Raw genomic sequence first — 26670 nt, 5'->3', positions numbered from 1 at the left:
GAAGCTGATGCCGAATGTCTTGCCTCTATATGTGCGGGTTGTGGTGTACACATGGACTTTAAAAACCCGCAGTGCTTGTATATATATATATATAATATAATAGATAAATAATATATATATATATATATATATATATATATATATATGTGTGTGTGTGTGTGTGTGTGTGTGTGTGTGTGCGTGTGTGTGTGTGTGTGTGTGTGTGTGTGTGTGTGTGTGTGTGTGTGTGTGTGTGTGTGTGTGTGTGTGTGTGTGTGTGTGTGTGTGTGTGTGTGTGTGTGTGTGTGTGTGTGTGTGTGTGTGTGTGTGTGTGTGTGTGTGTGTGTGTGTGTGTGTGTGTGTGTGTGTGTGTGTGTGTGTGTCTGTATGTCTGCGTGCATATTAATCAGAACAGGACGGCACGAAATCTTACAAGTTTTCCGTGCCTGTCCCTTTCGGAAACTCGGAGTACGATTCTGCCCCCCCGAACTATTTTGAGAAATCGAGACCCATGATGACATAGGTCGTGCGGTCAATCACGTCGTGCGGACAATCACGGTGGTTCATCTGGCCCAAGGTTTTACACGTGTCTTTCAGGGCGGAAGTGCTCTACATCCGCATTAGGGAGCAAGTGATGCAAAAATTGCTAGTTTACTGGAACGCCAGTGTTTTGCGGGCAACGATGCCCACATATTTTTATCCGGGTAAGGTCATAATCTGAACACCAATAATCTGATTTCGGACGGGATGCACAACCGGACCACAGCGATGTCCGCCCAGTGGAACTCCCACGGACTCCAAGCACATTGAAGAGGCATATTATATTTTACTTTTGCCCGCATGATGACCTCTAGAACGTTTGGTGTATTTTGCTGTTACTGTTAACTTGCGCGATCGCTGCCACACTGTCATCGCTAGCACTGCCTTCAAAAGCAACCGTACCGTCGCGGCGGTGTAGTCGTCCACGCGTCGGCGTCTTCTCGCAGACTGATCGGGCTTGAGACCGGCTTAAAGACACTTGTGCAATAACCCATTGCTGTCTTCTCGCCATTTAACGCAGTCTCGCCTTCTGATCTAACAGATATTCATTGTGGGCACATTCACACTCCGCGCCACATCTGGGAACTGGCGCTGGCCAAGAATGGCAGGTGTGGGCAACGACTGCCATGATACACGAGACGCAATATGCCCGCCACGACAAAAGCAATGCCACTTACAGGAGCCAGACATGACCAGCGCCTCTGAAACTGCTGCTGTTCAAACACGATCCGGGGGCAACGCACTCATGGACCAAACATGGTGAGGGGCCACCAACACTGCCATAGAGTCCGAACCAGACCACTGTTGCCAGTGGCCTGGCACAGGCAGAGGACAAGACACGTTCAGGCGCCTGATACAGCCAGGGGCCTGATACATCCACGTGTACAGCGTGACCAGAGGTTCTGAAACAACAAAGCGTCAACGCCTAGGAGCCCCGTCACGTTGAGAGGTCAGCAAAGCCAGGAGTTCCGACACAGTCATGCCCCACAACGGTCAGGACTCAGCACAGTCGAGGACCCTGTCACAGACAAAGGCCATCCAATACGATCATGGCGCCGACGCGGCGAAGGCGCCGACTCAACCAGGAGGACACGTGGTCTGGGTCCCAGCAAGATCCAGTCTCCGGCACCAACGCTAGCCGTCACCGTCACTGCGCCGCCCGAGGCCGTCAGAGGTTCGACATGGCCGATGGCCCAACATGGGCCTCTTCCGGCCACACAGCATCAGTCATGTCAGGGCGCATCAATATGGCCAGGGAGCCAACATGGTCATAGGTCCCAACATGGACGCCGTCTGAGCCGGGGCTTAGCTGCAGTCGGGGATCTCAAACAACAACAGGACGTGTCACGATCAGGGGTATCCGACACGGTCAGGGACCTCAGAATTACGGGCGAGGCATTACCATGCAAAATCAGGGGCCTCGCAGCATCGTGTATCTAGATATCGCTGAGAGCTTAACGCTGTCATTGACGTCCGCAGGAACACCAGTATAGCCAAGAGCGCTGATGCAGGTTGGGAGCCCGAGATCCTCCAGGGTCTCGATGTCAGCGGCCCGACACCACGTACCCTGGTGTTCACGCTCAGTTGCTGAATACTTTCGTCTATTTGTTACTCCTGGCATGTGAATACGTGCAACATCCGGGAACTTTCCGAATCAGAATAGGCTCGGCACACTACCATACTTCGAATGTGCATGCTGCAAATGTAATAATGGCGGGTTGTGGCCACTTAAAAATCATGTGCCCGTAAAATAAATCGACCGGCATTCGAGCTAATATTGCAAAATGGCGCTGCAGTTAGTTTTTTCTTCAATCCGTTTGTGGGTACACGGCATTTGCCCACAAAACAAAATGTCCCCACATACCAAGTATACTGCGTTTGTAAGTGCCCGTAAAACAGGGATATACAAACACACACACACACACACACACACACACACACACACACACACACACACACACACACACACCACACACACACACACACACACACACACACACACACACACGCACACACACGCACACACACACACACACACACACGCACACACACGCGCGCACACACACACACACACGCACACACACACACACACACACACGCACACACACACACACGCACACACACACGCACACACACACACACACACACACACACACACACACACGCACGCAATCACACACACACACACACACACACACACACACACACACACACACACAACACACACACACACACACACACACACACACACACACACACACACACACACACACACACACACACACACACACACACGCGCGCGCGCAATCACGCACGCGCGCACGTATGCATGCACGCACGCACGCACGCACGCACGCACGCACACACGCACACACGTTTTTTCTTCCTTAACATGACAGTTAAGTGCATTACACTCCTTAAGCGAAATTAACCATTGCCGTTGACAAACTTAAAACCCAATAACTGGATGAATATCGCAGCGTACTTGGCATTCGTCTGTCATTTCGTAAAGGCTTTAATCAGGGGCGTAGCTTCGCAAACTGAGTTGAGCTGAGCAGTGAAAAAATGACACAACCCACTGCGTGTGTGTAGGGGGGGGGGAGGGGGAGGGGGTCAGCGTGTGGTGCCTGGCTGGTCGCTGCGGTTGGCCAGCGTCGCCGACTGGCGCTATGCGTTGCGCTTGGACGCCTCCCTGGTGTCGCTGGGGGCGCCTCTGAGCACGCCTAATTCGAAAAATTTGCATGAGGAGCCCATCGGTCAGCCTACCAGCCGGATGATGTTAAGCGTGCGATGCAGGTTGTATGGACTACGATACAACCGACATCGATACACACGTATCAGCCGCATAGCTGGGATGAAACGCGTGACTGGTGAATTAGCGGGATGATAGAACCAGTCAGGCACCACGTTCGTCTGGCTCCCCGTGCATGACTGTGTGCGCTTAACCACGATAGCACACCTCCACCGTTTAGATGGTGATAATATTCAAACGGAGGAACAACGGAACCAGACGAATGAGCCAAATTATCGTCCTGAATTTCATGGCACGCCCAAATCGGCGGGAATCTCGCACAGCCGGCGAATTATACTGGCAGGGAACCGGCTGGATACCGATCTCTCGTCCTCAGCTGATGCACACAGGCTTCATGCATTTGGCGCCTCATCATTTTCACTCCAGTACCCATAGGCTGGCGCCCACATCATACCAATCATTCCTGGCACGCTCACGGGTTGCCCACGCCCCCACCCCCCGCCCAGCACCTTGGTATCGTAATTGGCACGTCTACGTGAGTCCTCTCCGAACTAAATCAAATATCATATAATCCATCTCAATCAACAATTGAAGTCGCGTTTAAGCCCCATTTCAAACGCATGAGGTCAATTTGCCATCAGCCTGGCGCCAACACGGCTACTTGGCCGGCTATATACCAAAGCTGGATGACGACTCGTTTCCTCCCCTTACCTCTAGGGTGGCGACCTCCTATTTGGACGGCGCTCCTCGAGCCTTGTCCGCGATGGGACGGCCCACCGCTCTAAGTAACCCGTTGCTGAGCCCGTGCCTTCGGTGGCGCCCCGTCCAGTACGGAGAAGTCGCACCCGGCGCTTCTGCGCCCTCGCCTCACGCATGCCGGAATAGGCATTGCAAGGCGCCGCCCCACGGCGCATCCCCAGAGGCCTGGAGGTAGGCAGCGTTCCTGGTGGGACGGCGGAACTCGTCGGCAGCCAGCGAGCGCCCGTCATGGCTTGTGTTTACGCCATGCGCCGCTAGAACTGCGGGAAGGTTGGGAAGCTGTGTGAGCTGGCAACGTAACTTGATCTTTTATCGACAAGCATTTTATTGTTGATATAACCCTCGAGGGCGCATTACTGAATGCGGCCGACTAGCTGGGAGCGTAATGGCAAACACACGGCAGCCTGTGTAAAAACACTAATGATGATAAATACTGATAAATCATGCGCAGAGTCGAACCGTGTGCGTTTGATGGCATTGAATTAGAGCTATCACCTGTCACCATAACGTGATTGTTGGCTTGTGGACTGCGGCCACCGGATCTATTCTATTGGTTCGGCCCTCTGACGACCCACTACTCAGTCGAGCGTGACCGCCGCAGAGAGAATTTACAATGTTCAGGTAGGAAATCAAGATTATTGTTTTCATGCGCGGCAGATGCTGTGTTCGCAAATGATTTCGTGGCATAGTGGCGTCAACGAAAAATAAGACAGCCCACCACCAGAGCTCACCAGAAAGATGATGACAAGAAACGCCACAATCATGACCGGTGTCCAAACTTCACGTCTTCTACGTCCGACAAAGATCCTGTCATTAATCGCCACACGCTGATGTATGGAATTCTCAGCCTGTTCGGTGTAGCGCCTTCTGCACGTCGGCTCTGGCACTATTTGCTGCAGCATTGAGCGCCTTCTGCACGTCGGCTCTGGCGCTATCTGCTGCAGCATTGAGCGCCTTCTGCACGTCGGCTCTGGCACTATCTGCTGCAGCATTGCCGTAACTTTTTGGAAAAGCAGGTGGAAAGCTTAGATCGGTTCCTGATCCTGACAGTGCATGGTAAAAATAAGTTTAATGCTTCCTTCTTTCCGAATATTTATCAGTTGCCCCTAATTCTTTGTGTATTTTACCGATACTGAGCCATCGATCGCAGCTTGCTAAATTGACTCATGTTCTTTATTGTGTATTTGTGCGTTATCCGTGTACACATTTGCGACCGTATGCTTGGCGATAATCCCCAGAGGAGGGAAACGTTGTAATCTGATAGAGGACTTTGGCGACGTTCTTAAAGAATTTCAGTTCGAAAAACGAAAGCAGGTACGAAAGATCGAAACCAGGGGTATAGTTTCCAATTCCGTAAGAAGGGCTTCAGTCCCACCCTCAACTTTGAGTGCGGACGAAATCCTGGGAGAAGCCCGTTTGTTGACGTATTTTGGAGATGGTGTAGGCAGAGATGGAACTTTGTACCTCTTGGGGGCTTGCCTCCGGAGCAGGGGGAGGGGGCGGCCGCCCCACCTCTGCCTCTTATCGCGTCTAGAAGTGAAAAGATAACATTGTGTGCGGTTGGGTCCAGAGTGGAAAAATTACTGGGCTGGTGCTGGTCGATTTCTCCGCAGAAATCTGATCCCGAGCGCACTTCTAAAGGTCGGTTTCTCTACGTGACGAATGTGACAACGTCGCTTAGCCACAATCTCCGCGTAAACTGAAGGCCAATTACTTCCAAATAAGAGCTCCCAATTCTTAGTGCCGAAATACAAAGCGTGCACGACCTTTCTTTCAAGACCTCTGTACGGCCACTCTGGTAACGGTACAGTCACCAGCCTGTACCTTTATGTCCTTCCAGTCATCTGCATGTCCGTGTAGCCGGCCGTGAGCTTACATTTTATCTCCATAGAGGGATCTTCGCCCTGTCAAACAATTTTTGTAGCCACTGGCCCGCACGCCTCAGGTCACACCGCTCCACATGAAATCGTCTTTTTCTCGTTGTGTGCCCCTGGCCACCATTAATGAACGAAACACCACACGTTTTTCATTGATCACAGGCGATTGGTTTACTAAGATTTTTGTGTTTGACTTACATGCCATTCCTATTTGATTTACTGTAGGCTATCACCTGGCAGCAAAACATGCGATTGGACGCGTGTGGACAAATATAACTTCGATTCAATACATATTTTTTGTCATTGTATTATGCCTGATTCACCTCTTTTAAAGGGAATATTTCACATTTGAATATATTCAAGCAGCCATCAGGTATGATGAAACAAGTCTACTTATGACAATTGGTATGCTTTTTAGGTGGAAAAGATTACTCTAGACAGCACAATTCTCTGTTGAGTAAATATACTTCTCCGCACATCATGGTTTAATTACGTCATCGCTCCTTGCACAACATTGATTGATAGCCAATTGACGTCTGTTTTACCAGGTAATCGCGCTCGCAGACGCCAGCTACAAACGCCTCGGCAATTATATTTCTTTTGTCCTTGATCACCACATGGCTTATGGAATAGCAGGCTTTGAATGACGCCATAATGACGTTATGAATGCCAAGGTGTCTTTGAAATACTCCCCGCCCCCGATATACCTTCCCCCATTTTCGCGGGCGCGTAGCTCAGAAACTAGAGGGGATTAAGCTTCAAGGGGGGTAGCATTGTGAACAGCGCCGGAAGGCCTTCAAGATGGCTATGTCAGTTCAAAACCCAATGCAACTCTGAAACATTCCCTTAAACAAAAATACAGCTTGGACATCACCTTCAAAAACAAAGTCAGTCGTTAACATCAAACAATTTTGAAAATGGTCAAATATTACAAAACCGTATACTTCTAGTAACCGGGACGCATCGCCGAAATCCGTCGAGAGATCAGGATTTGAGGGTACATTAGGCCAACTGTATCAGCTCAGTCCTCCCTTCCAACCAATTTGAGAAAGTGAGACCCCTAATGCGCAGTACTGAATGTGGGTGGGCTCAGGAAGCGCAGTGGTGTACGTCCCGCAGCCTGTGAAAATACTTACATCTGCATCAGGTGAGTGTGAGCGTAGAGCACGGCTTACAGCTGGCACCGTAACATGCCTGTCGACTGACGGCATCTGTACTTTCGAGTTGACTATCTAACCGGGTATCGCTCAATGCTGGCAGGCCGGCCGCAGCATGGAATTGCGAAGGCCCGGCAGCCAATTCAATACGCTGCTTCCCGCGCGCGTCGGTTGCGACCGCGTACACTGCGTATGACAACACTGCGGGAGGGCTGTCAGCCGGCAACAAAAAATTATTGGCGGCACAGAACGCCTAATTTGCTCATATGACCGCCACGCGATTCGTCGCTGAAGGCGGCAGGTCGGCCGGGGCGTCTTGAACACGCGACGGCCAGTGACAAATCATCAGATCACAGTGTGCATGTGATACCACTGCTGTAGCGTTACCAGCTGGCCGTTGGCTACGTAACATGCTCGTCGGCAGACAGTGTCCATTTTGATGGGTTGGCTCCCTGACCGCGTGGCACTCAATGTTAGCCAGCCAGCCGCAGGTTGGATTTACAAAGTTCCCGCAAGGAATTAAAAATACTTCTGTCGTGTGCGGCGGATGCGATCACGTGCAGTGCAGTTAGTTGTGTCCCTGTCCTCACTGATGACTGTATATTTTCACCATGCAAACCAAACAGGAAACAGGCTCGCAAAAACCTGCGTTCAAAAAGCTGAACGGGAAAACACGATATCTCAGTTTAGCTTAACCGATTCAACAATTTCGAATGATCTTGGAACTAACACAGTTCTTTGCTGTCGCCGTCGGCACATTAATGCTTCTGGATGCTAACATCTTCGCCATGTCATGCACACATCGGCCATTATCGTGCCAGCTCTTCCCACGGTATTGATTTGCGCGGCGATGCATACGTCACAGCAAAAAAGACTACACGCAAAGAAGCCACCTCAAGTAATAGCGCACGGGGCAGCACGAGGTGTCACCTGTACGTGCGAGCCCGCAGGGCCCTCTGACCGATCAGGTGTCGTGCTGTTCAATGGTCTGCGGTCTGAGCGCCGCCACCGCTGGCTGGAATCGACCAGATCGGGACTTCTTATCCGTGCCGTTCGGCGCCACGCGTCGCTCGCCAATTGGATACAGTCCCGTCCCGGACCCAGCGTCGCCGGGCCCGCGGTCACCAGTGCGCCTCGCCCTTTTTGCCGGCTACCCGCTTGAAGTCCTGCATGTTGGTGGTGCCGATCAGACTGCCGAGCACCGCGATGTGGTCAATCCGCGTCGTATCGGCACCACTCTGGTTGTCGCGGAAGAACAGCTGCAGGTTGGTGACGTTCTGGAACTTGACGTAGCGCAGCGGCACGATGCCGTCGGCCAGGTCCTCCTTGCTCAGCTCCAGCTCCTGCACGGCCGTCATCGACTCGGCCTTGTCGAAGTCGAGCGTGTTGGGCTGGTTGATGAACAGCTTGACGGAGCGCGGCCCCGTCTCGGCCGGAGCGTTCAACCGCAGCGAGTGGATCTTTACCGCCTGCGAGAACGACAGCGACAGGATGAGCTGCTCGTCGCAGTCGGACTCCAGGTAGCCGGCGCCGGCCTTGAGCGCGCCCGCGAACGGGTGATCGTCGGACTCGTTCAGGCACTCGCAGCTGGACTGGTGGATGTAGGAGGCAAGGTCAATGTGGCCGGCCACGCCACAGTCCTCGGCCGCCTCGTCGCCGTCGCCGCTGCCGTAGTGCTGCTTGATCTTGTCCTCCAGCGCCCGCTGGTCAGCGCCCTGGAATGGCCGGCGCCGGTTAGCACCCGCCCGCCGACGGACCATCGACGGTGTGCACGGCATAACTGCAGCACGATCCGGGGTCGACACGACGCCAAGGAGAGGAGACTACGAGGTGCAGCGTTTGGACCATCACAATTACACACTTTGTTCATGTTATTGTGCTCAGGTGTCCTCAACATCCAACGCTGCCTTACTTTGCAGTATATCAAAAGCCCGGTAATTCCATGACAATCCAACCGGATGTGGAAATAACACTTGCCTAGAGTCAGTTCATAATACCACTTTCCACCAGCTGCTGTCAATTGGATACAAATGATCCGTGACCACTCTGCTGTACCTGCATGGTATCAATCTTGTTCTTGTTGCGGTAGAATATGAAGGTCGGCATGGCACGCACGCCCTGAGCCGCTGCTGTGTCGGGGCACTCGTCCACGTCAATTTTTAAAAACAGCGCCTGAGGGACAGACAAAGCTGTCAGAGCAGCCAGAGCCCCACAGAAACTGCCTGCTTGCCGTCCAGGACAGCACATATTAAACAACACATACCTTAGTATCAGAGGTAAAAGTAATCAAACCTTATAGATTAGGCCAGGTTTTTGGTGTAGTTTAACAGCACTGTCACCAACCCTGCTCGCTTGCAATCACTTCCCAACAGCTTGCCTCAAGACCAAAGGAAGAGCAACTGACCTTCGGATAGCGTTTGGCGTACTCCAGGAAGACTGGCGCTATGCGCTGGCATGGACCACACCAGGAGGCAGTAAAGTCAGCCACCACCAGGCGCGCACCAGCGCCAGCCAGCTCGCCAGCCAGCTGGCCGTCCTCTGATAACATCTTCAGATTGTTTGACATTCTGGTCTATGGAACCTGAAATTGCACACAAGCAGCACATACAGTGATCAAATATCCATTACCCCAGTATAATAGGGTGCTGGTGCACCTCACCATTTTTTGAAGGTATCTTGGGAGCTATATTGAGGATCATACTGAAATATGGGTTCTGTGAGTTTTCATACCTGACCTTGCAGTTTCAATGTGCTGCAATCTACTGGCACCAAACTGACAGTCTTCTTCTCAAAGAACACAAAGTGGAAGTGCTGCAGTAATTGGTTGCCTTTCTCAAACTGCATTTGCCCATGTTGTCTAGCAACTCTGCATGCCCAGAGCAATAACTATACAGATGGTCAGTTGGCCACTCAATGAAATAGGTATCAATGACTGGCCATAACACTCAGCCCTGATCCATGATAAAGCCTGACATGAATACACATAAAAATAGGATACATCTCCAGGAGTGTGTTTTGCATGGCCACCACCAGACAGATGTGATGATGGTCTGTGAGCATAAAGTACTGGGAGGTGCGGTGATGGTGCACTAGACACATGTATTTGGTCAGCTGGCGACAGGCATTGGAGTTGTGCATGGGAAAAATTGGCCTCCTAGCCAAATTGTCCAGGGTAATGACTCATGATACATGGGATTTAGCAGAATTTTCATCAAATCCTCACACATTTTGCAGGAATGGCATGAACTCAGTAAGTGTCTCTGACAGCAATCAAGATCACAAGAACAATAATGATATTGATAAAAACCTCTGGCATTTATCCATATCAGTGTCACACATGGTGATCATGATGTTAGTCTATTATTTTAACTTTTTTAACTAATCTGACAGGCTGAATCACCAATAAACAACCACAGAAGGTGGCTTGAAAATATACTTTGATATTAACATCTACAGTTCTGGCACACTAACAGTGTATGAGAAATAAATAGCAAAGGATTTCACACAATACAGGTAAAAATCACAAGATGACCTTTACACATTCCATGTGAGGGGAAAAAACAAAGTGATCTATATGGTCTTACTGAAGCAATCATTACTACTCGTATCATGTTTAACAATAGAAGAGTAGAGGTGCAGGACCTCATACAAAGAGCGCATGTCTGCAATACATATGACACACTCCAATTACTAGAAGACAATAGTACCAACTATGGCTTTCCCTGGGGATTCTGCATTGTGGGTTGATAATCACGACCAACAGAGGAAACGACACCCGGTCTTATTACTTTTAAATAATCACTGACGCATGAGGCGACTATGAACGCATGCTCTACAACACTTACTTTGATGCTTGAGCACAGATAACGCAAAAAAAAACCCCCAATTGCGCGCAGAGATCTCCCGGTCCACCCAATACCCTCAATCCGGAAGCCGCTCCCCCAACTCACTCGAGCCTTCCTAAGCAACGACGAATACTAGCATAAGATGACACTTTCCCAGGCGGTCTTGAATGCATCTACCGCGCCGAGAACGCAACCCGGCTGACTATGCACTAGACGCAAGGTCCTGGCTGGCAAAATATTACGCCACTACGTCCAAAACGAACGGCGAAACACACCATTTACGTAGAGCCGCGAGACCGCAAGGCAGGGGTGTGGTTTCCCATTTAGTTAGTGGGAGATGGGTCAGCTCCCTCCGCTAAGGTTTCAGCCCTCCTCCCAGCCATCGGGAAAAAGTGGGCAAAATCCATGGAGAAACCTGCTTATTGGCGTATTTTGGGGACAGCAAGAATCTTCCTATCCCGACGTTTAGTTTTTTACCATGCTATTCTTCAAACGGGAACCCCCTTGTGCGCAGCCCTAGAAAAATGCCCGTGCTTCTTATGGACATACATGGAGCCTATTCATTTTCTCCAGGTCATGGGGAATCCTGTCGTTTCGAGGATAAGTTGTCCGGAAAAAAACATTGCGAAATGAACCCAGGTTGCTGCTAAATGCCATGAAATTCAAGCACGAACTTGATTCCTAGCTTTTTCACAGCTGACCAGCTGGTCAATGTGATCAGCTGATGACTGATGACAGGAACGCGATGCACAACTATGATAGGTGTCACTAATTCAATTACCAACAGAAATATAACACATACGACGCCGGTCGCGCGTAAACATATGTTCGCCAATTGCGCATAGAATTCATCAGCACGTATCTGATTGCTGTTGAAACGTTAAGATACCAATGCCAAAAGAGACGGAACCTGGGCGATCGTGGCTGCCGTGGCAGGCCATCAAAGAGGCTTCCGTCGACAAGTTAAGGATCGCCAGGGGAAGCGAGAAGAAGCAAAGACCAACGTGGTGGGCATCTGAACGATTGGGAGTGCCCCGGTAGGCTGACATGTGGGGTCCGGCCAGAGCACAGGGCCCTCTGAGCAAAGGGGAATTACCCAAGACCAGTGTGCATGCATTAATACCCCTGTGCGATCAGAGGTGCCCAAGCAGGTAACACAACTATTCCCGATAGGAGTGAAAGGTCCTCCGCAAATGAGCTCAAAGGCAGAGCCCTACGTCAATGTAGAGGACCACTGAGCATCGAGTGGCTCGGTGCCTTAACTTATATGAGCCTCAGCAGCCGCACAAAGCCCTCCGAGCAGGTGACAAGAACCCGAGACTTATATGAAGCGCCCCTGAGCAACTGAGTGTACCCAGAGAAATGGGACCGCGGCGAAAACGTATGGGGCCTTTCGGGTGAATGGGAGGAATCCGTGGAGGGCCGCTTATCGTTCAAGAGTACCCGGGCATGTTAGCAGATAAGTGTCTCCACAGCAGCGTAAGGCCCTACGAGAAAATGTAAAGAGATCAAGGGTAACGTGGAACGCTCTTAAGCGATGGGGTTGACCGGACAAGTGGACACATAGGGCTTCCAGCAACGATCGATTAGATTGAATCAGCAAGTGAACATAACAAGGGCCCCGGAAACGGCGTCGGACCTCCGGAAATCGTATTGAGTTTTACAATCTCCCAATCACCGCCCTCTCAGCCAGTGAAGAGTCATTGTTGTCCAATTGCGGGTCCTTCACTTTCGCTTGCGACTGTTCTGGATCGCCTGGGGGCCCGAAGACGTCCAGTTTTGTTGCGTTTTGCATTAAAGAACTGCATCTGTTCGGCCGGCTATGGGCCCACCTACGGAGCCTGCGTGTCCTTCCGGGGCCCAAGGGGGGAGGGGACCATGGCCTCTTGCCTCCCCCTCTGGATCGGCCCCTGTCGACGGCCCCCCCCCCCAACTCATTTCCGCAACTACGCCCCTGCCGCAAGGTCAGCATTTCTGAAACGGTGGGGTGAAGTTTTCATCGGAGGGTCTCAAACGGCATTACGGGCCGTAATTGGTGAGGGAATCACTCGTGGATGTGAACGCCTGCATTAATGGTGAGTAGTAGCGGAGCCAGGATTTCGTCAAAGGGGAGACGCACGCGACATTGTCGGACCCCTGGAGTTTGAGGCCCCTCAAAAAAAAAAAACGGGCAAAAGTACAGACAAGTTCCAGAGTTCGCGTCACGAGATGCCTCACAACTCATCACAACAGGGATCGCGTAATCACTCGGGTGGCACTGTGAGCCGGGGTTACGTCCGCGAGGTCAGGCCCTGCCAGTGCACGGCGGGCGACTACGGCAAGGTCCCAGCGCGGGGAAACGAACCCAGATGCGGCATACAGGATCACATCACGCCTTCTACAGACATGGAAATAGAAGTGGAAAAATCCTTTGGTAGAGACTGTTGATGGAGAGAGGCGAAAGGAAAACGCGATAACTATACGTTCTTCTCAGGTGATATGATGAATCCAGTTCGGAAACAAGATATCAAGCAATCAGCTTTGAAAAAGCAGCTACCTATTCAGATCATTGTCAAATGGCACATGAGGTTCGGTTTGGCCTCTCACATGATTGCATGCATGCTAAAATAGATTAAAGAGTGTACGCCACCCTTCTGCATCTACACTCATTGTGGCAGCAGACGCGTCCAATTCGATCGGTAATACCAGCTTTCTCGAAATCCTTCTAACTACATCAGTCTGCCTATTTGAAGTAAACGCTCCTGCGGGAGAAATCTGGCTCATCACTATGAAAGCAATGCAATGCTTTTCACAACGTGTGTACTGTGCAATGTTTGCAACACACCAACGTGCCGAAATGCTCGTGTAATAATTGCTACAAAAGCTTAAAACACTCTTCTCAGAGGAACAAATGAGCAAGCGAGATTCTTATCTCGCGAATTCAACGAAACGTATTACTACGGCTTTGATTCCTTCACCATGGCGTGTACTGTAGTGTCTCTGTCCGAAACGCACTTCGCCTTGGGAAACGGAGCATCACACGTACTTCAGTGACGCAGAGGCTTAAATTTCAACCGATGTGCTTCTCGGTAACTGGCCCTTGCCGCCCGCACATCACAAAAGTTTACTTGTATAAACGCCATTCATAACAGTACAGGTGCCGCTTTTAAGCCCGCATGCCCTAACGCACGGGTTAAAACAGCTCAAAATCGGTACTTCTAATCCGCAACAGCTGACAATGGCGCTCAGCATTCTGCCGTCGTCATGACGACGGCGGTCTCGACAACTAGTTGTCGCGGACTCCGGGTGCACTCTGGGGCATCCCGAGTCCGGATGCACTCTGGGGCATCCCGAGTCCGGATGCACTCTGGGGCATCCCGAGTCCGGGTGCACTCTGGGGCATCCCATGTCCGCGAAGGAACACAACAAAGGAAGAAGTGTAGTGTTGTTACAAAGTGTTAACAGCGTAACTTGGACTAAAAATAAACACAATTTGCGACACAACATGTAACTAGATACTTGTTATTGATACGGATGCAGTGGCACTACCCAATGCACATAAGTGGTTCCGAAGTGCCACCAGGGTAAACTTGTGAAATATGCCCCGAAAGTGGGACAATCCCTTTAAATATGTCTCATGCGGTCATGCGGTCTCACAGCCGCATGACTTCTAATCGCTGAACAATTTCCGCTGGTGAACTTCGCTGCACCAAAAAGCTTGCGCAGTGACACTGGCGATGGACGGAATATTCCGCGCAACGTTAGCCACGCGACGCGGTTAATGCGGTACAACACGCCAACCAGCTACCATTGCCAAGGAGTTTCTTGCAACGTGCGATTTAGCACACTGCTCAGCCAGGTCAGGCTGCGTCTTCATGGGCGGTGGCCGAGACATGATGACAGACACTTGCATTTATTGCACAACTACAAGCCTAACTTCAGTGCTTAAGAGCCTGCGCAACGATCACCAACATTGACGCTTCAATCGAATTCTTCATAACACCAACAGCCTCAGTGGGATCGAGCCTCGGGGGTTCCGACAGGAACAGCGTAACAACCCCAGGAGAAGCTGTCTGCGGAGTGACGCCAGCCGCCAACCGGCTGCTCACATCGTGCGCCTCAGCCGTGCCCACCAGAGGCGGGCGGGCAGCCAGCCGTCGCGACGCTGCAGCGCCGGGTGGAACACGTCAAAGTCGGCCCTTTGCAGGCGGCGCAGGTAGCTGGCCACCGCCACGCCTGGCAGGAACACCGAACGCGCCGCCACCGGCAGCTCGGCGAAGTGCTCCTTCACCTGGCGGCCACCAGACGGTGACAATGACTAAACATGGTTCATCTCTCAATCCAGTCTTCAAGTACACCCATACACCCCCACACACAAAGAGGAGCGTCCGACTAGGTAACCTTAAGACGACTGCTCCACATCTGCAGATATCGAGGCAAGCATCAGATATGATAGAGAAAGCTCACTTGTAATGTCTATGCTCGATACCAGATAAATCGATTAGTCATTTCGATAAATCGATAGATGATAGTGAATGCCATAGTGCCATAAACAAATGCCATGGGCGTGTGTGTCAAGCCACGCCATTCTACATAATACAATCTTCTTGCGCCACGGGCCATCTTCGATGAAACATGAACGACATCTATCCTCGTTGGCCACAAGAGCTCGAATTACTAGGATACTTCTCTGTGAATTACACCATACTATAACGTTTCCACAAAACAATGCACCTCGGAATCGCGTTCAATGAGGAGCCATTCCTCTGCGGGACAACAACTTTGGGATCGACGATTAAAAAACAAATCCAACGGGGACAAAACACTGAAGCAGCCAAAATCCTGGGGAAGTCAATTTTTGGAGCAGGTTAGGATAGTGTTGGCTCAGCTCCCCTCCCCCAATCGATTTTAGAAAGTGACACCCTGCCGGTACAGGGTGTCAGGGTGTACCGAATATTCGATGCTGGTGGTGCCTTACCGACATAAAAACCCTCATTGAAGGTATTTGAGGTCGGGTAGAAATATACAAAAACACAATGAGGAAAGGCCAAAACACACGCATATACCACCAATAACATAAGCACTTACACGCAGACTCCAACGCCATCTTGCGGCGTTTTAAGTTCCGCGAGTGAGTCCGCCATTCGCTACACTGGCAATATTGACACGGCCAATCCGGCAGCGACTCCGACGTCATGAAAGTGTTTCATAACGTAATCCAACGATGACGCATTGCGGAGCAGTCATTGCGTAGTGAAATTTTGTCACTTAGGGCAGTATTTTCCACTTAAAGCATACCCAAGGTTACAAATGAACTTTTTCCATAGCTGATGCTTGCATCAATGGCATGAAATGTGGAACACTCCTTTTAAGGAGCAGCAGGGTCTAAGAATAACATGGGATCTTCGATAAGTCATCGCAGCCCCATAAAGTCTTCAAGGAGAGGAGGTGCAAATCGTTCAAAGTTATGCTGCACATCTTTTAGCCCATCTGCATAAAATGGTCCAATATTACGTCATTTTCAAGCAGCATCATAACGTGACCGCCAATAAAAAGGAGGACGTGGAGGAAGGGGGGGGGGGGGGGGGGGGTAGAGAGAGGTGATGCTACAACTACGAAAATGACAGAAGTATCTAGGCGTCAATATGGGATAATGGGATTTGATCTGTGGCATCGCCATACCAAGGCCAGCGCCCCACCGCGCCTCTCTAAAGGCCATGTGTTCGGAGCGAGGCAGGGGCGCGGCCGCTGGCGGACGTTCCGCCGGACTCACGTGCTCCAGGTGCCGGTGGGCGACGCTGGCCACCTCGAAGGTCACCTCACGCAGGCCGGGTTGGTCGCGGCCACGCCACACCTGCTCGGCGGGCACAGCGTGCTTGTGCAGCAGGTCGGACGGCAGATGACAGATGCGGCGCGGCGCCAGCCGGGGCGTCGCGCGCAGCAGCGAGGCCACGCCCTGCGCCCGGCCCAGACGGCTGGCCAGCTGCAGCTGCTCGGATCCCACCGCCAGACCTAGGTCTGCCGGCGGCGCAGCAACGAGGTCACGCCCTGCACCCGGCCCAGACGGCTGGCCAGCTGCAGCTGCTCGGATCCCACCGCCAGACCTAGGTCTGCCGGCGGCGCAGCAACGAGGTCACGCCCTGCGCCCGGCCAGCTGCAACTGCTTGGATCCCACCGCCAGACCTAGGTCTGCCGGCGGCGCAGCACGAGGGCTCACGGCCCGGCTCGGGCACCGGCAGACACAGGCCGCACCGGCCGCGGGACATAGACCAGCTGTGTGCGGTCGCCAACGTACCGGGACCAGTGCGCACACGCCGAGTCCTAGCAGAACGATCTCAATGTCGAGCCATCAACATGTCGCGTGCCACTATATCGCGAGGATCCGACAAGCACTGTTTTTTTTTTGGCAATAGGCTTAGCGAATAATCCTGATCATTCGGCTATGTGGTGTGCAAAGCTGATAAAAAACGGACCGCATAATGACTTGATATGTTTAGCCTCAAGAGCCCACAGGCTGCTTACTTTGTATTTGCACCACACTAGAACCACAAACACCAGACAACTCACAAACCTCCACCCCAGAGGCCTACAAATGATATTGAGCTTACCCATGCACTGTAGTACGAGGTAGTTAACAGGTGAGACAGTGTTGACAGCATACTCCTCCATGCTCCGCGTGGTGGAGAACGGGTGATTGGACAGCGAATGTTTGCGTGCTTCCACCAGCCGCTTCAGCCATCCCTTGGAGATCCGGTGATTCTTCGTAGCCTGTATTTCAAAAGCACACAGACATCAGAGACACATATAAGTAGAAAATTGGGCCAAGAGCAGGTGGAACTGTAGGGGGCAGGCCTATTAATGAAGTGCATACTTAGTTTTAAGAGCCACAGCTAGATGGTGGAAAATATGCCATCTTAAGATGAAAACACCAGTTTCTGTTTCCACCATCAGTGCCTACCCAGGCAGCACAAAGCTGCTGTGTGCCATTTCATCTGTCTTTGGTGATTTGTATTGTAGCTCTGTGCATTCTTATGCATTTTTCACTCATTGCAATTGCCCCTGTGCCCTGTTTTCCACGGATGGCTGTGCAGAGCCTGGTGAGTCTGAGTTAGCGCGTGAGCAGCCTCACCTACCCTGTGCAGCTCCAGTGCCACAGGCTGCTGGGGGGGATCGTCGCGGAACGTCTTGTCAATGGCGTCCGACCAGAACTGGAGCCGCATGAGACCGATCTGCGACTCTGACACTGTGTCGCGGACCCGTGCCAACTGCAACCAAGTCAACAACAGGGTTAACACTAACCATCCGCTCCTGTGCGCTGCACGGTAGCGGCAAGCACGCACGCACGCACGCACGCACGCACACACAAATGCTGGATAGTTTGAAGCTGCCACAACCAGTGCATAGTGCAAAGCCCTGCAAACAGATAAACACCCTTTTCATTAGCAATCATTCACATTAAGGCGGACGCTGCACGAACATTTACAGTAGATGCACCCAAAGACAAAACAAAGCATCGTCTTCATGCATTAAATAACATAGCGAGTACTGATAAACCATATAATTTCATCGGCATGACTCAGAGTACGAGGAAATCAGACTAACCCAGCTCACCACCTCACCTCGACATTAAATGCACGGATTGCAAACACCCCAGCACGTGCTTGGTTTGGCAACAGCAGAGTGCATAAGAAGTTTTCATAATCATGTTTCCTGAAAAAGGAATACTAGTTATTGTTCATTTCACATCTGCACACCAACAACGACCATGACATAGTTCACAGCCTACGCTTTAAGGACTTAGCAATTCACACCATTTGCACACCAGTTTTTCCTAAAATGCCGGTTACGCTAAACGCCACTGACAGCATGCACATAACTTGTCTAAGAGGTCTACATCTTCGTCCCACAAATAAAAGGGGATCAAACCAGTTCCATTGGAGGAGGGACAAGTGAATGCCCAGTAGACCAATGAATGCCTCAGGCAAGCAGTTTCCATTTTATATTGTACTGTGGTTTGGTGTCAGGGTCGGAACTTCAGAAGTAGGTGACGTAGCAGTCAGCGTAGCAGGTGCAAAACCACTATATGTATAGCATAGCAATCCAGACAATAAATTATCTCCATAACATTTTATGGATTCAGAGCACACAAGGGTCGCTCACTACCTTCCCCCGCCATCGTTGGGCTCGCCTGTTCAGAAAAATATTCTAAACATACTCTGGGCATGCCACCCCTTTCAAATGTTACTACACCTCCAAGGTGAGCTTAATTCAGGGAGCACGATGGACCATGTGGCATTACAGCGCGTTTCACTTTCGGCAGAAAGCTCCGCAGTTGACATGAAACCTTATGATCAGATGGTGGGACTAGACCTCATGCAATATGTCAATATGCACAGCTAAGCAGGGTTCTCATCCCAAAAATCATAAATACATCCATTCACAAGGTTTGGACCAAATATTGGCAGGCATTTGGTTTTATAGGTTAAAATATTCATCTAAGGATCTTAAGAGTATGCTGCTTCCACTGCTAGCTCCCCTCATAAGCTTAACCATCTGTTTCTTAGCAAGATGTTGCTTTTGTAGGGCAGCTTGTCCTCAGCAATTACCACCTAGCTGCCTTCTAAGGAGACTGTCAAATTACCTGCCCAGCCAGCCTAGAGCGTGGACCAAAGTTCCTTTATTAAGGGCACCTGGACACAATTAACCTTTCTTAAGGGCATATGGACCCAACCCTCTTGTTCCCACCCAGTGTCCAGTTCCTGAGGTTATTCTCAGTGTGCAGATAACAACCACCCATACCTTTGTCAGTTGTTGTTTGAAGCACAACAAGAACAGGTTTCTGAACAGGTCTGTAGGCTCCATTTTTCAAGTTTGATGATGAACAACGTATTGTATGATGGGGTGTAACAATGCTGTAATTGAAATACTGTGGAGACTGTACAAGAAATTAAGAGTCAACAGAATCATTCATCTGTCCATTACAAGCCAGAATCTGCTCCCAAATACCCCTCCTTTTGTTATGTTTAGGTTACATCCTCTCCCCTAGTGTAACACTGTGCCATCATTCATGCACCTGGCTGAAGTGTGAAACACAAATTTCTGCCCATCTTGATTGAAGCCAACCAACCTTGGGCCAGAAGCCAGGGAGAATGGATTTGGTTTAGCAAGCTGACACTGCATGGTGTATTTCTGATGCAGTTTTAGATTTGGCCTTGCTACTTTGAACTGAAGTAAAAGGCTAAAGGTTCAGTTTACTGTATCCTATGTTGGAAGGTGTTAAGATGTCAAGGAATGTCCTTGCCTCTATTACTGACTTTGTGTGTGGAAAGACAGAGGTCAATGGCTTTGCATTTAGCTTTGTGTTTCAAAATGTGATGCTGCTGACTTTCAACATAGCCTCACAGCTCAAAACCTTAAAGCCAGTGGCTTTAGCCACACATCATTTCTTGGCTTAAGCTTTTCCTGGACATCCTGAAGCTTGGTTTTACAATGGAAATCACTCTATTATGCATTAAGAGCCACCAGACCAAAGCAATGTGTGGCTTTGGTCCAAATATGGGACAACATAAATTTGCACCCACTTTCATTACATAACTTTGTCCTCTGCAAGATGACTCCTTCAGATTAACTAATATCAATGATAGTAAATAACAGTGTAATTGCATGATTTTACCCTTGCAAATGGGAAACATTATTACTTCACACCAAAAACGGCACTCACAGCATGTGGTTACACCTAGAGATGGCTACAAATGTGCCTAGAAATGTGCCTGGTTCCAAAGAGTGCTTCCCAAGAGCCAATTCCTGGTCACTGAACCAGGAAAAACAGGAAACATGTTAGGTTGGGTGCAGTTTAAGTTAAATCACGGGAAGTTGTAAGCCTTAGCAGGTTTAAAATGCCATCTCCTTTCGGAATTGCTGTTGAGAGGAGGTGCTCTATACAAATTCACATGCTGTCATTGTAAAGCACTTGGCATTGATGCAACAGCTCTCATTGGGTGTGTTACACACACCACTACTGTTCCGCCCTGATTGTTGCATAATGTTACATGAGAATAAAGCATGCTGTGCCGGCACGGACAATACACAGATTATACAAGAAATATCACAATAATTATCCTTGCAAACATCATCAAAGGTTTAATTTCAATCATGACTAATGAGACGTATGCTTACACCGCTACACAACCGCATCTAAGAGTAAAATCATTAATAATTCAGATTAAAATATCTTGACTGCACCTTGGAACGGTAGGATCATTAATAAATCAGATCATAATCACCTGTCATGTAGATACCTTAGAAAATCATTCAGTCGAAAGCCCCGCAACAGTACTTTAATATGCACCTTTCAAGCCAAGAAACGAATAAGCACTATGCACCTTCTCACCTGACCAATTCAAGGCAGTACGAAGAAGTACTTCTTCTGGGAAAAACGAAATCTGGCCCACGCTCAGCGGGTAGTGGATTTCCATTTCTTGCTAACCTAAAATTATCCACATTTTGTCTGCCCGAGCGCAGCGTTTGCCGTACGATTCCCGTGGACAGCATGGGCGCAGACATCTTGCTAAAAGGGGCGTTGTGATTGGCTGATTTTTCCGAAGGTCCCGGATTCATAAGCTGATTGCGCTTCAGTTTCGGCATTCGCCGTTCGCCTTCGCCGTGCTGTGGGCGGTAATTCGCGGATTGGGGTTTGCCAGCCTGTTACAGCCGCTCGCTGGGTTGCGGAAACGAGGTGTACGGTGGAGACTGCAAGCATTTTTAAAGTATTTTGCGATGAATTAAAGTGCCAGGTAATTGATCAACGAGTGTACTTGATTTACTGTGATAAGGCTACGATCTTTTATGATGGTGTTGTGTGAAGAGGACGTCGTGAACTGGTTCCAAGGACTGAAAGGACATCAAAGGATCCCACTCATGCATCAACTAGTTCATATGTGCCATCCTCTGGAGCTTAGATTTATAGCGTCGTGTGTGGAGGATGCGTGCAGGACAGACTACTTGGCCTTCCGGAGCTCCGAATATCAGGCCAATAGCCAAACTGTGCTCAAGTCGCTAGGAAGTGCATTAGATGTTGAAGCAAGGAGCAAGATCATCATTTACCTGTGTCTTCTTAACTCTACAAACAAATTGTGTTCAAGGATACTTAACCAGAAGATATGTGATCATGAGTCTGTGAGCCAGTTTTGTGATGAAGTGCATAAACAGTTGATGGATGGGGACCTGCCCACCAGTCAGGAGCAGAGGAAGCTGGAAGAGCTCCGTCTCCTGTATACGCTTGCCTTCCTGCATCCCACCTTTGATTTTATTGAAAGACAACATTATAGGGACATGTGTGGTAGATTGAGTGAGCTGGAAAGTGAACTCCAGAAGCTAGAAAGAAGGCAAGAACAGAAACCATTAGAATCTGTTGTACCAAAGGTGAGTACCTTCTTAGGTGGAGTACACCCCAGTACCCAGAGTGCCAAATATGTATATATATATATATTATATATATATATATATATATATATATATATATATATATATCAGGCATACACAGAATGTCCAGTGTAGTAGTGATATAGTCACAACTGCAATGCATGCATTTCATAATTCAGAGCATCCTGAGTTTGGTGCATAGTTGCCAGCAATTGTGGTTTATTAAAAACCAATGGTTTAAAAATTGTGATGCTTCAAATGTTTTAAACTTAAAGTAACCATTCCCTTAAAGCCAAAGTGTTAAAAACAGCACAATTTAGGCTGGCTGGAGTCAAGTGCAGAAATGTGCCTAGCTCATAATATTTCCAATGTGAGCCAGGCACAGCAAATAGATTTCTTAGATATTTTGCACAATTAATTGCATCGCAATACTTGAGTTGTGTTGCCAAACATTTAGTGCACATCTCCACACACTATTGCTCATTTATGGTTGAGGATGCCCTGACGTATGAGAGGACCGTAACATGCACAGTTTTATCAAATTTGTATCAAAGCATAATTTGATGCATGGATGGATGCATGATAACCTGCAATTGCTGCTGGCCGTGGTGCTCTTTCCCAGCCCATTTTATTAACTTTTGTTTGTTTAAACAAAGTAACTTGTTGTGCAGATAATGACAAGTGTGATTTATATAATCTAGACCTTACCCTCTCAATGTCAGTGTGCTGCCTTAGAGCATTATTTTGTGGGTAGTGAAATTTGTGTTCATCTGTGGATTTGTGGTACATTGTTCAGCTGCACTATTTTATCGCACAAGGACAGCACGCCATTTTGAATATTTTGCTACATTCCAAGAACTGATTAAAAGAATGACAGGCATGGTTAAACAGGGAGGAAATTGCCAGACAAAATACGATCAGACATGGTGAAATAGGCTCACTATTGGCATACTTCATCAAAGTGGAAAAGACTGCTCTAGACAACACAATACCTCTGTTTAGTAAACACAGTCTTCAATGTGTCAGTGTTTGATCACATCATCAGACCCTATGCAACATGTATTGAGAGCCACATGACAGCTTTTATGTCTGGAAGTTATGCTCATTAATGCCAGATATGAATGACTCAACAATTATTTCTCTCTTGGCATTGAACACTGTGGGTAATGATATGGCAGGATTTGAATGACATTATTATGGCATCATGACATGCCTGGGTAACCTTTGGAATAGCCTCCCCAATTTCTTTTCTCACATCTCTACAGGCATGTAGCTCAGAAACTAGAGTGGCTTAGGTCTTAAGAATGGCAGGGCTGTGAACTGTGCAAAATGATCCTCATGATGGTTATGTCAGAATTCCAACACAAATGTAGACCACTCCACTTAGCGCAGTGGCATTCCAGGACTGTCTGGCTGCAGTACATCTTTGTGATTTGGAAGGCATTGTTTTTTTCCAAATTGCTTGGCCAGCTACAAGCTAGAGGAGCATGAAGCATGGAACCTATCTAGAATGTCATTTGTGCAGATGTATTTTTTATATTACAGTCTTCACTTCTGAGTTTACCAGAAAGTTTCATTGAACTGCAGAAAGTTCAATTTTCACAGCAGTGCATTCTCAGATTTCAATAAATGATTGGGTATTGCATAGCCAGGTTTACATAGGCAGGTCTGTGTTTACAGAACAGCGGCATTAGTCAAGTGCTGTTTTCTCTAAACTGTGTATAATTAGCCACATTAAGATCTGTAAAAATCCACCATAGATAGTCAAATTAATCTCTAAACTTTGGCAAAAGGGCTTATATTTTTCAATAACATTTCAAAACCATACAAAAGGGTATGTAGGAAGAAGACATAAATTCATGCTATGAGATTTCTGGCTTCAGTAATCCCTGTATGCACAACTGGTTAGCTGCTTATCTGTGACTCTTTGACCCTGAAGCCTTACATCTGACCTGTCCAGCTGATTTGCCAAGCTCAACTCACCCTTAGGATGCTGGGTAGATCCACATCAAGGTTGATGCTGGTTGGCAGATCTTGAGCAAGTGGGAGCAACAGGCAGTAAACCTGGAGCTTGGGGTGTCTCAGCATGGAAAAATCCACATTCCTGCCACCCAAGTGACCAAAGATTGAAACATGATTTATCATGACCAGGTCAGGCAGCAACTGGCTGGAGTTCTTTGTTTCTGCCAGACCATCTCTACATGCCAGTGGAGTCAAACACACTAATACAGACTAGTATAACTGATGTGTTTCACATTCCTGATATCAGTATGATGCCCAGATGAGAACACTGATAAGAATATAGGCCAGTTGCTTGAGGCATTTTAATAAATTGTCAAAGAAGAGAATGCTGTATACACCTCAGGTTCTTCAGAAAGAGCACAGGGGACAGTCCAAGAAACATCCATTTCTAAATGTGGTGGGTGGGTTCAGTGCTGGCGATGTGCACCAACATTGTGGTCTTATTGAGTTGTCTTTCCATGTGTTGCCAAAAGCTTGGTGCTTGAATATGAAATTACTGGTGAGGCTTCCCAATTTACATGCTGCGACCAGCCTAAATAATCTAAACTGCAGTTTTTATGCTTGATATTAATTTGGAGGAAACAGTATTCAGCAAGATAACTTAAACCACGAGCACAGTGGTGGATTCGTAGGCTTGTATCCAAGTGGCCCACACAATAGTGATTGCCTACGACAATCCACACACCTGATTTAAGAAGGCTAGAACAATGTGAACGAGGTGCTTTTTTCTCTCTGATTGGTTCCTGGTGCCATTTTGCCAATACACCTCTCAAGAGCATTGTGGGCCGATGCATAAACGATTGTGTGTTTTCAATAGCTTAGGCTCGTGTCCCGCTCTTCCAATCCCGTCTCAATCTGTTGCGAGGCGAGACCATGCTCGGTGGAGCTTTGACTTTTTTGATACCCGCCGGTGTGGCCGATGGAATACCCTTCGCTCGGGTGGGAAGAAGTCAATTTAACTCTCCCCTGAGATCTCGGAAACTAAGATAGCTAGAGACACCAAATTCACAGGGCGAGCTGGCCTTTATGTGAACTTTTATGGTAAAATTTGATGTTTTTGGTTCATGACCTTGGGGTCAAATAAGGCCAACAAGGTCAAAGTCCAGATTGGTGCGTAAAGTACCCCAGTGCTCCTCGCGCAACCGCCGTGAACTTAGATATCTGCTCAAAGCAAAAGGTCCATGATGGTCATTCAAGGTCAGTGACCCTGTCTGATCTTTAAAGTGACCAAAAATACGAAGTTACTGTTATTTTTTCATTTAAATAAGCGTCAGGGATTGTATTATTTGGTATGCCCGGAAGAAACAAAGTGTCGGCCTTGATCATTTACCTAATCTGAGTTTTTCTTTAGAAATCCACGGAGAATGTCTGTTGCCACCCTCTCATAAATCTATTCGAAATGAGCACCGAAAGCTACGCTATAAAGGACGCTTTCGAGTAAAAAAGCAAAAAGTTGGTGAAAAACAAAAAAAGCAATGTAGAAAAAACAAAAGCCGTTCGGAAATCACTATGGAAAAACTTGTGTTGGGCGGGGTTAAATGGACCCCGCACCCGAGCGCGTGTTAAAAGAAGATGATTTTTTATGGCATATATATTAAGGACGATGGGATAAGGAAACGGTAGGTTGTAGTTGGTCATTAAAGCTGTTGTTTTTGAGCTGCAAGTAATTGGTTTATCCAAGCTGCGTAAAAATGTGCGCCTCTCCTATCCCGTAGGTTTCTGACGATTCGTAGGGGGTTCATTACCAATAAGGATTGGTCGTACTGTTAAACAGTTGCCCCAAACGGTCGGTTTGATCCCCCGGAGTACCTTCATGGATCCCGATACGGTCGTGTGGATGGATAAGGTTCAAGTCCCAGCACCAAACGGAAGAAGGGTGTTGCAACGTCGCCTGGTTGGGAGAGTTCTGGACAGTTGCGCGAGGGGAAATCCAGCTTCGATTCCCAGCTGATTGTCTGGTCTGCCGGTGGTCGTATGGCGGCTGGTCGCTGGCGCTCCATGAAGGGGTTGGCGGTGGCGCTCGCCCCGCACTGGTACAAAGGCCGATCCTACGGGTATGGTGCGAACGGCGCCATGCAGGCTGCGATCGCACATCGGTCAAAATAGCCGGCGTGTGCGGTTTGGCACCCCTACTGCTTGATGTGAGTCGAATGATATCAGTGGTGTTCGTTTGTTCATCTGTCAGCTACATGCCGCGAATGAGGCCTTCAGCAACAGTTGTTCCTGGGACTGGGTGCCGTATGAACGGAGCGGATGCGTGTGTAGGTCCTCTGGGTGAAACGGCCGTGGGAGCAGTCATGAATCACCGGATGTGCGTTTCAGCCCAAGTGAACTGTCGC

At 48.9% G+C, this 26670-nt stretch overlaps 2 protein-coding genes across 4 annotated transcripts; both read right to left on the bottom strand.

Moving 5' to 3' along the window:
• Positions 1 to 7649: 7649 nt before the first annotated feature.
• On the bottom strand, positions 7650 to 11073 carry LOC119090491 (thioredoxin-like protein 1). 2 transcript variants are annotated; one of them, XM_037213311.1, is made up of 4 exons: positions 11015 to 11073; positions 9469 to 9645; positions 9120 to 9236; positions 7650 to 8779 (listed from the first exon to the last, which is right to left on the bottom strand). In XM_037213311.1, the coding sequence occupies exons 2-4, from the start codon at positions 9628 to 9630 to the stop codon at positions 8186 to 8188; spliced, it is 873 nt and encodes a 290-aa protein (XP_037069206.1). In that variant the 5' UTR covers positions 9631 to 9645; positions 11015 to 11073; the 3' UTR covers positions 7650 to 8185. The 2 variants fall into 2 exon arrangements, with proteins under 2 accessions (XP_037069206.1, XP_037069205.1); XM_037213310.1 differs by lacking the exon at positions 11015 to 11073 and adding an exon at positions 10910 to 11008.
• A 3712-nt stretch (positions 11074 to 14785) lies between these two features.
• On the bottom strand, positions 14786 to 21456 carry LOC119090490 (NADH dehydrogenase (ubiquinone) complex I, assembly factor 6). Of its 2 annotated transcripts, none has more exons than XM_037213309.1 (7): positions 21271 to 21456; positions 18508 to 18598; positions 18022 to 18153; positions 17497 to 17656; positions 17059 to 17077; positions 16662 to 16887; positions 14786 to 15179 (listed from the first exon to the last, which is right to left on the bottom strand). In XM_037213309.1, the coding sequence occupies exons 3-7, from the start codon at positions 18106 to 18108 to the stop codon at positions 14994 to 14996; spliced, it is 678 nt and encodes a 225-aa protein (XP_037069204.1). In that variant the 5' UTR covers positions 18109 to 18153; positions 18508 to 18598; positions 21271 to 21456; the 3' UTR covers positions 14786 to 14993. The 2 variants fall into 2 exon arrangements, with proteins under 2 accessions (XP_037069204.1, XP_037069203.1); XM_037213308.1 differs by having other exon boundaries at positions 21279 to 21456.
• Between the last annotated feature and the right edge of the window lie 5214 nt (positions 21457 to 26670).

This window comes from Pollicipes pollicipes, unplaced genomic scaffold (assembly GCF_011947565.3).
Source record: "Pollicipes pollicipes isolate AB1234 unplaced genomic scaffold, Ppol_2.1 Scaffold_3087;HRSCAF=3621_pilon_pilon_pilon, whole genome shotgun sequence".
NCBI classification, from domain to species: Eukaryota; Metazoa; Arthropoda; class Thecostraca; order Pollicipedomorpha; family Pollicipedidae; genus Pollicipes; species Pollicipes pollicipes.
This window is presented reverse-complemented; position numbering and strand designations above follow the sequence as displayed.

Bases quoted from the DNA above. Each gene is read 5' to 3' on its own strand.
- LOC119090490 (XM_037213308.1), bottom strand. From the start codon at position 21,451: ATGTCTGCGCCCATGCTGTCCACGGGAATCGTACGGCAAACGCTGCGC. The intron at 17,657-18,021 runs GTAGGTGAGGCT...TTTGAAATACAG, and splicing joins TGGCACTGGAGCTGCACAGG to GCTACGAAGAATCACCGGAT. The intron at 15,180-16,661 runs GTGAGTCCGGCG...GGTGGCCGCCAG, and splicing joins CCCACCGGCACCTGGAGCAC to GTGAAGGAGCACTTCGCCGA.
- LOC119090491 (XM_037213311.1), bottom strand. From the start codon at position 9,630: ATGTCAAACAATCTGAAGATGTTATCAGAGGACGGCCAGCTGGCTGGC. The intron at 9,237-9,468 runs GTCAGTTGCTCT...TCTGTCCCTCAG, and splicing joins ACGCCAAACGCTATCCGAAG to GCGCTGTTTTTAAAAATTGA. The intron at 8,780-9,119 runs GTACAGCAGAGT...CGGCCATTCCAG, and splicing joins ACAAGATTGATACCATGCAG to GGCGCTGACCAGCGGGCGCT.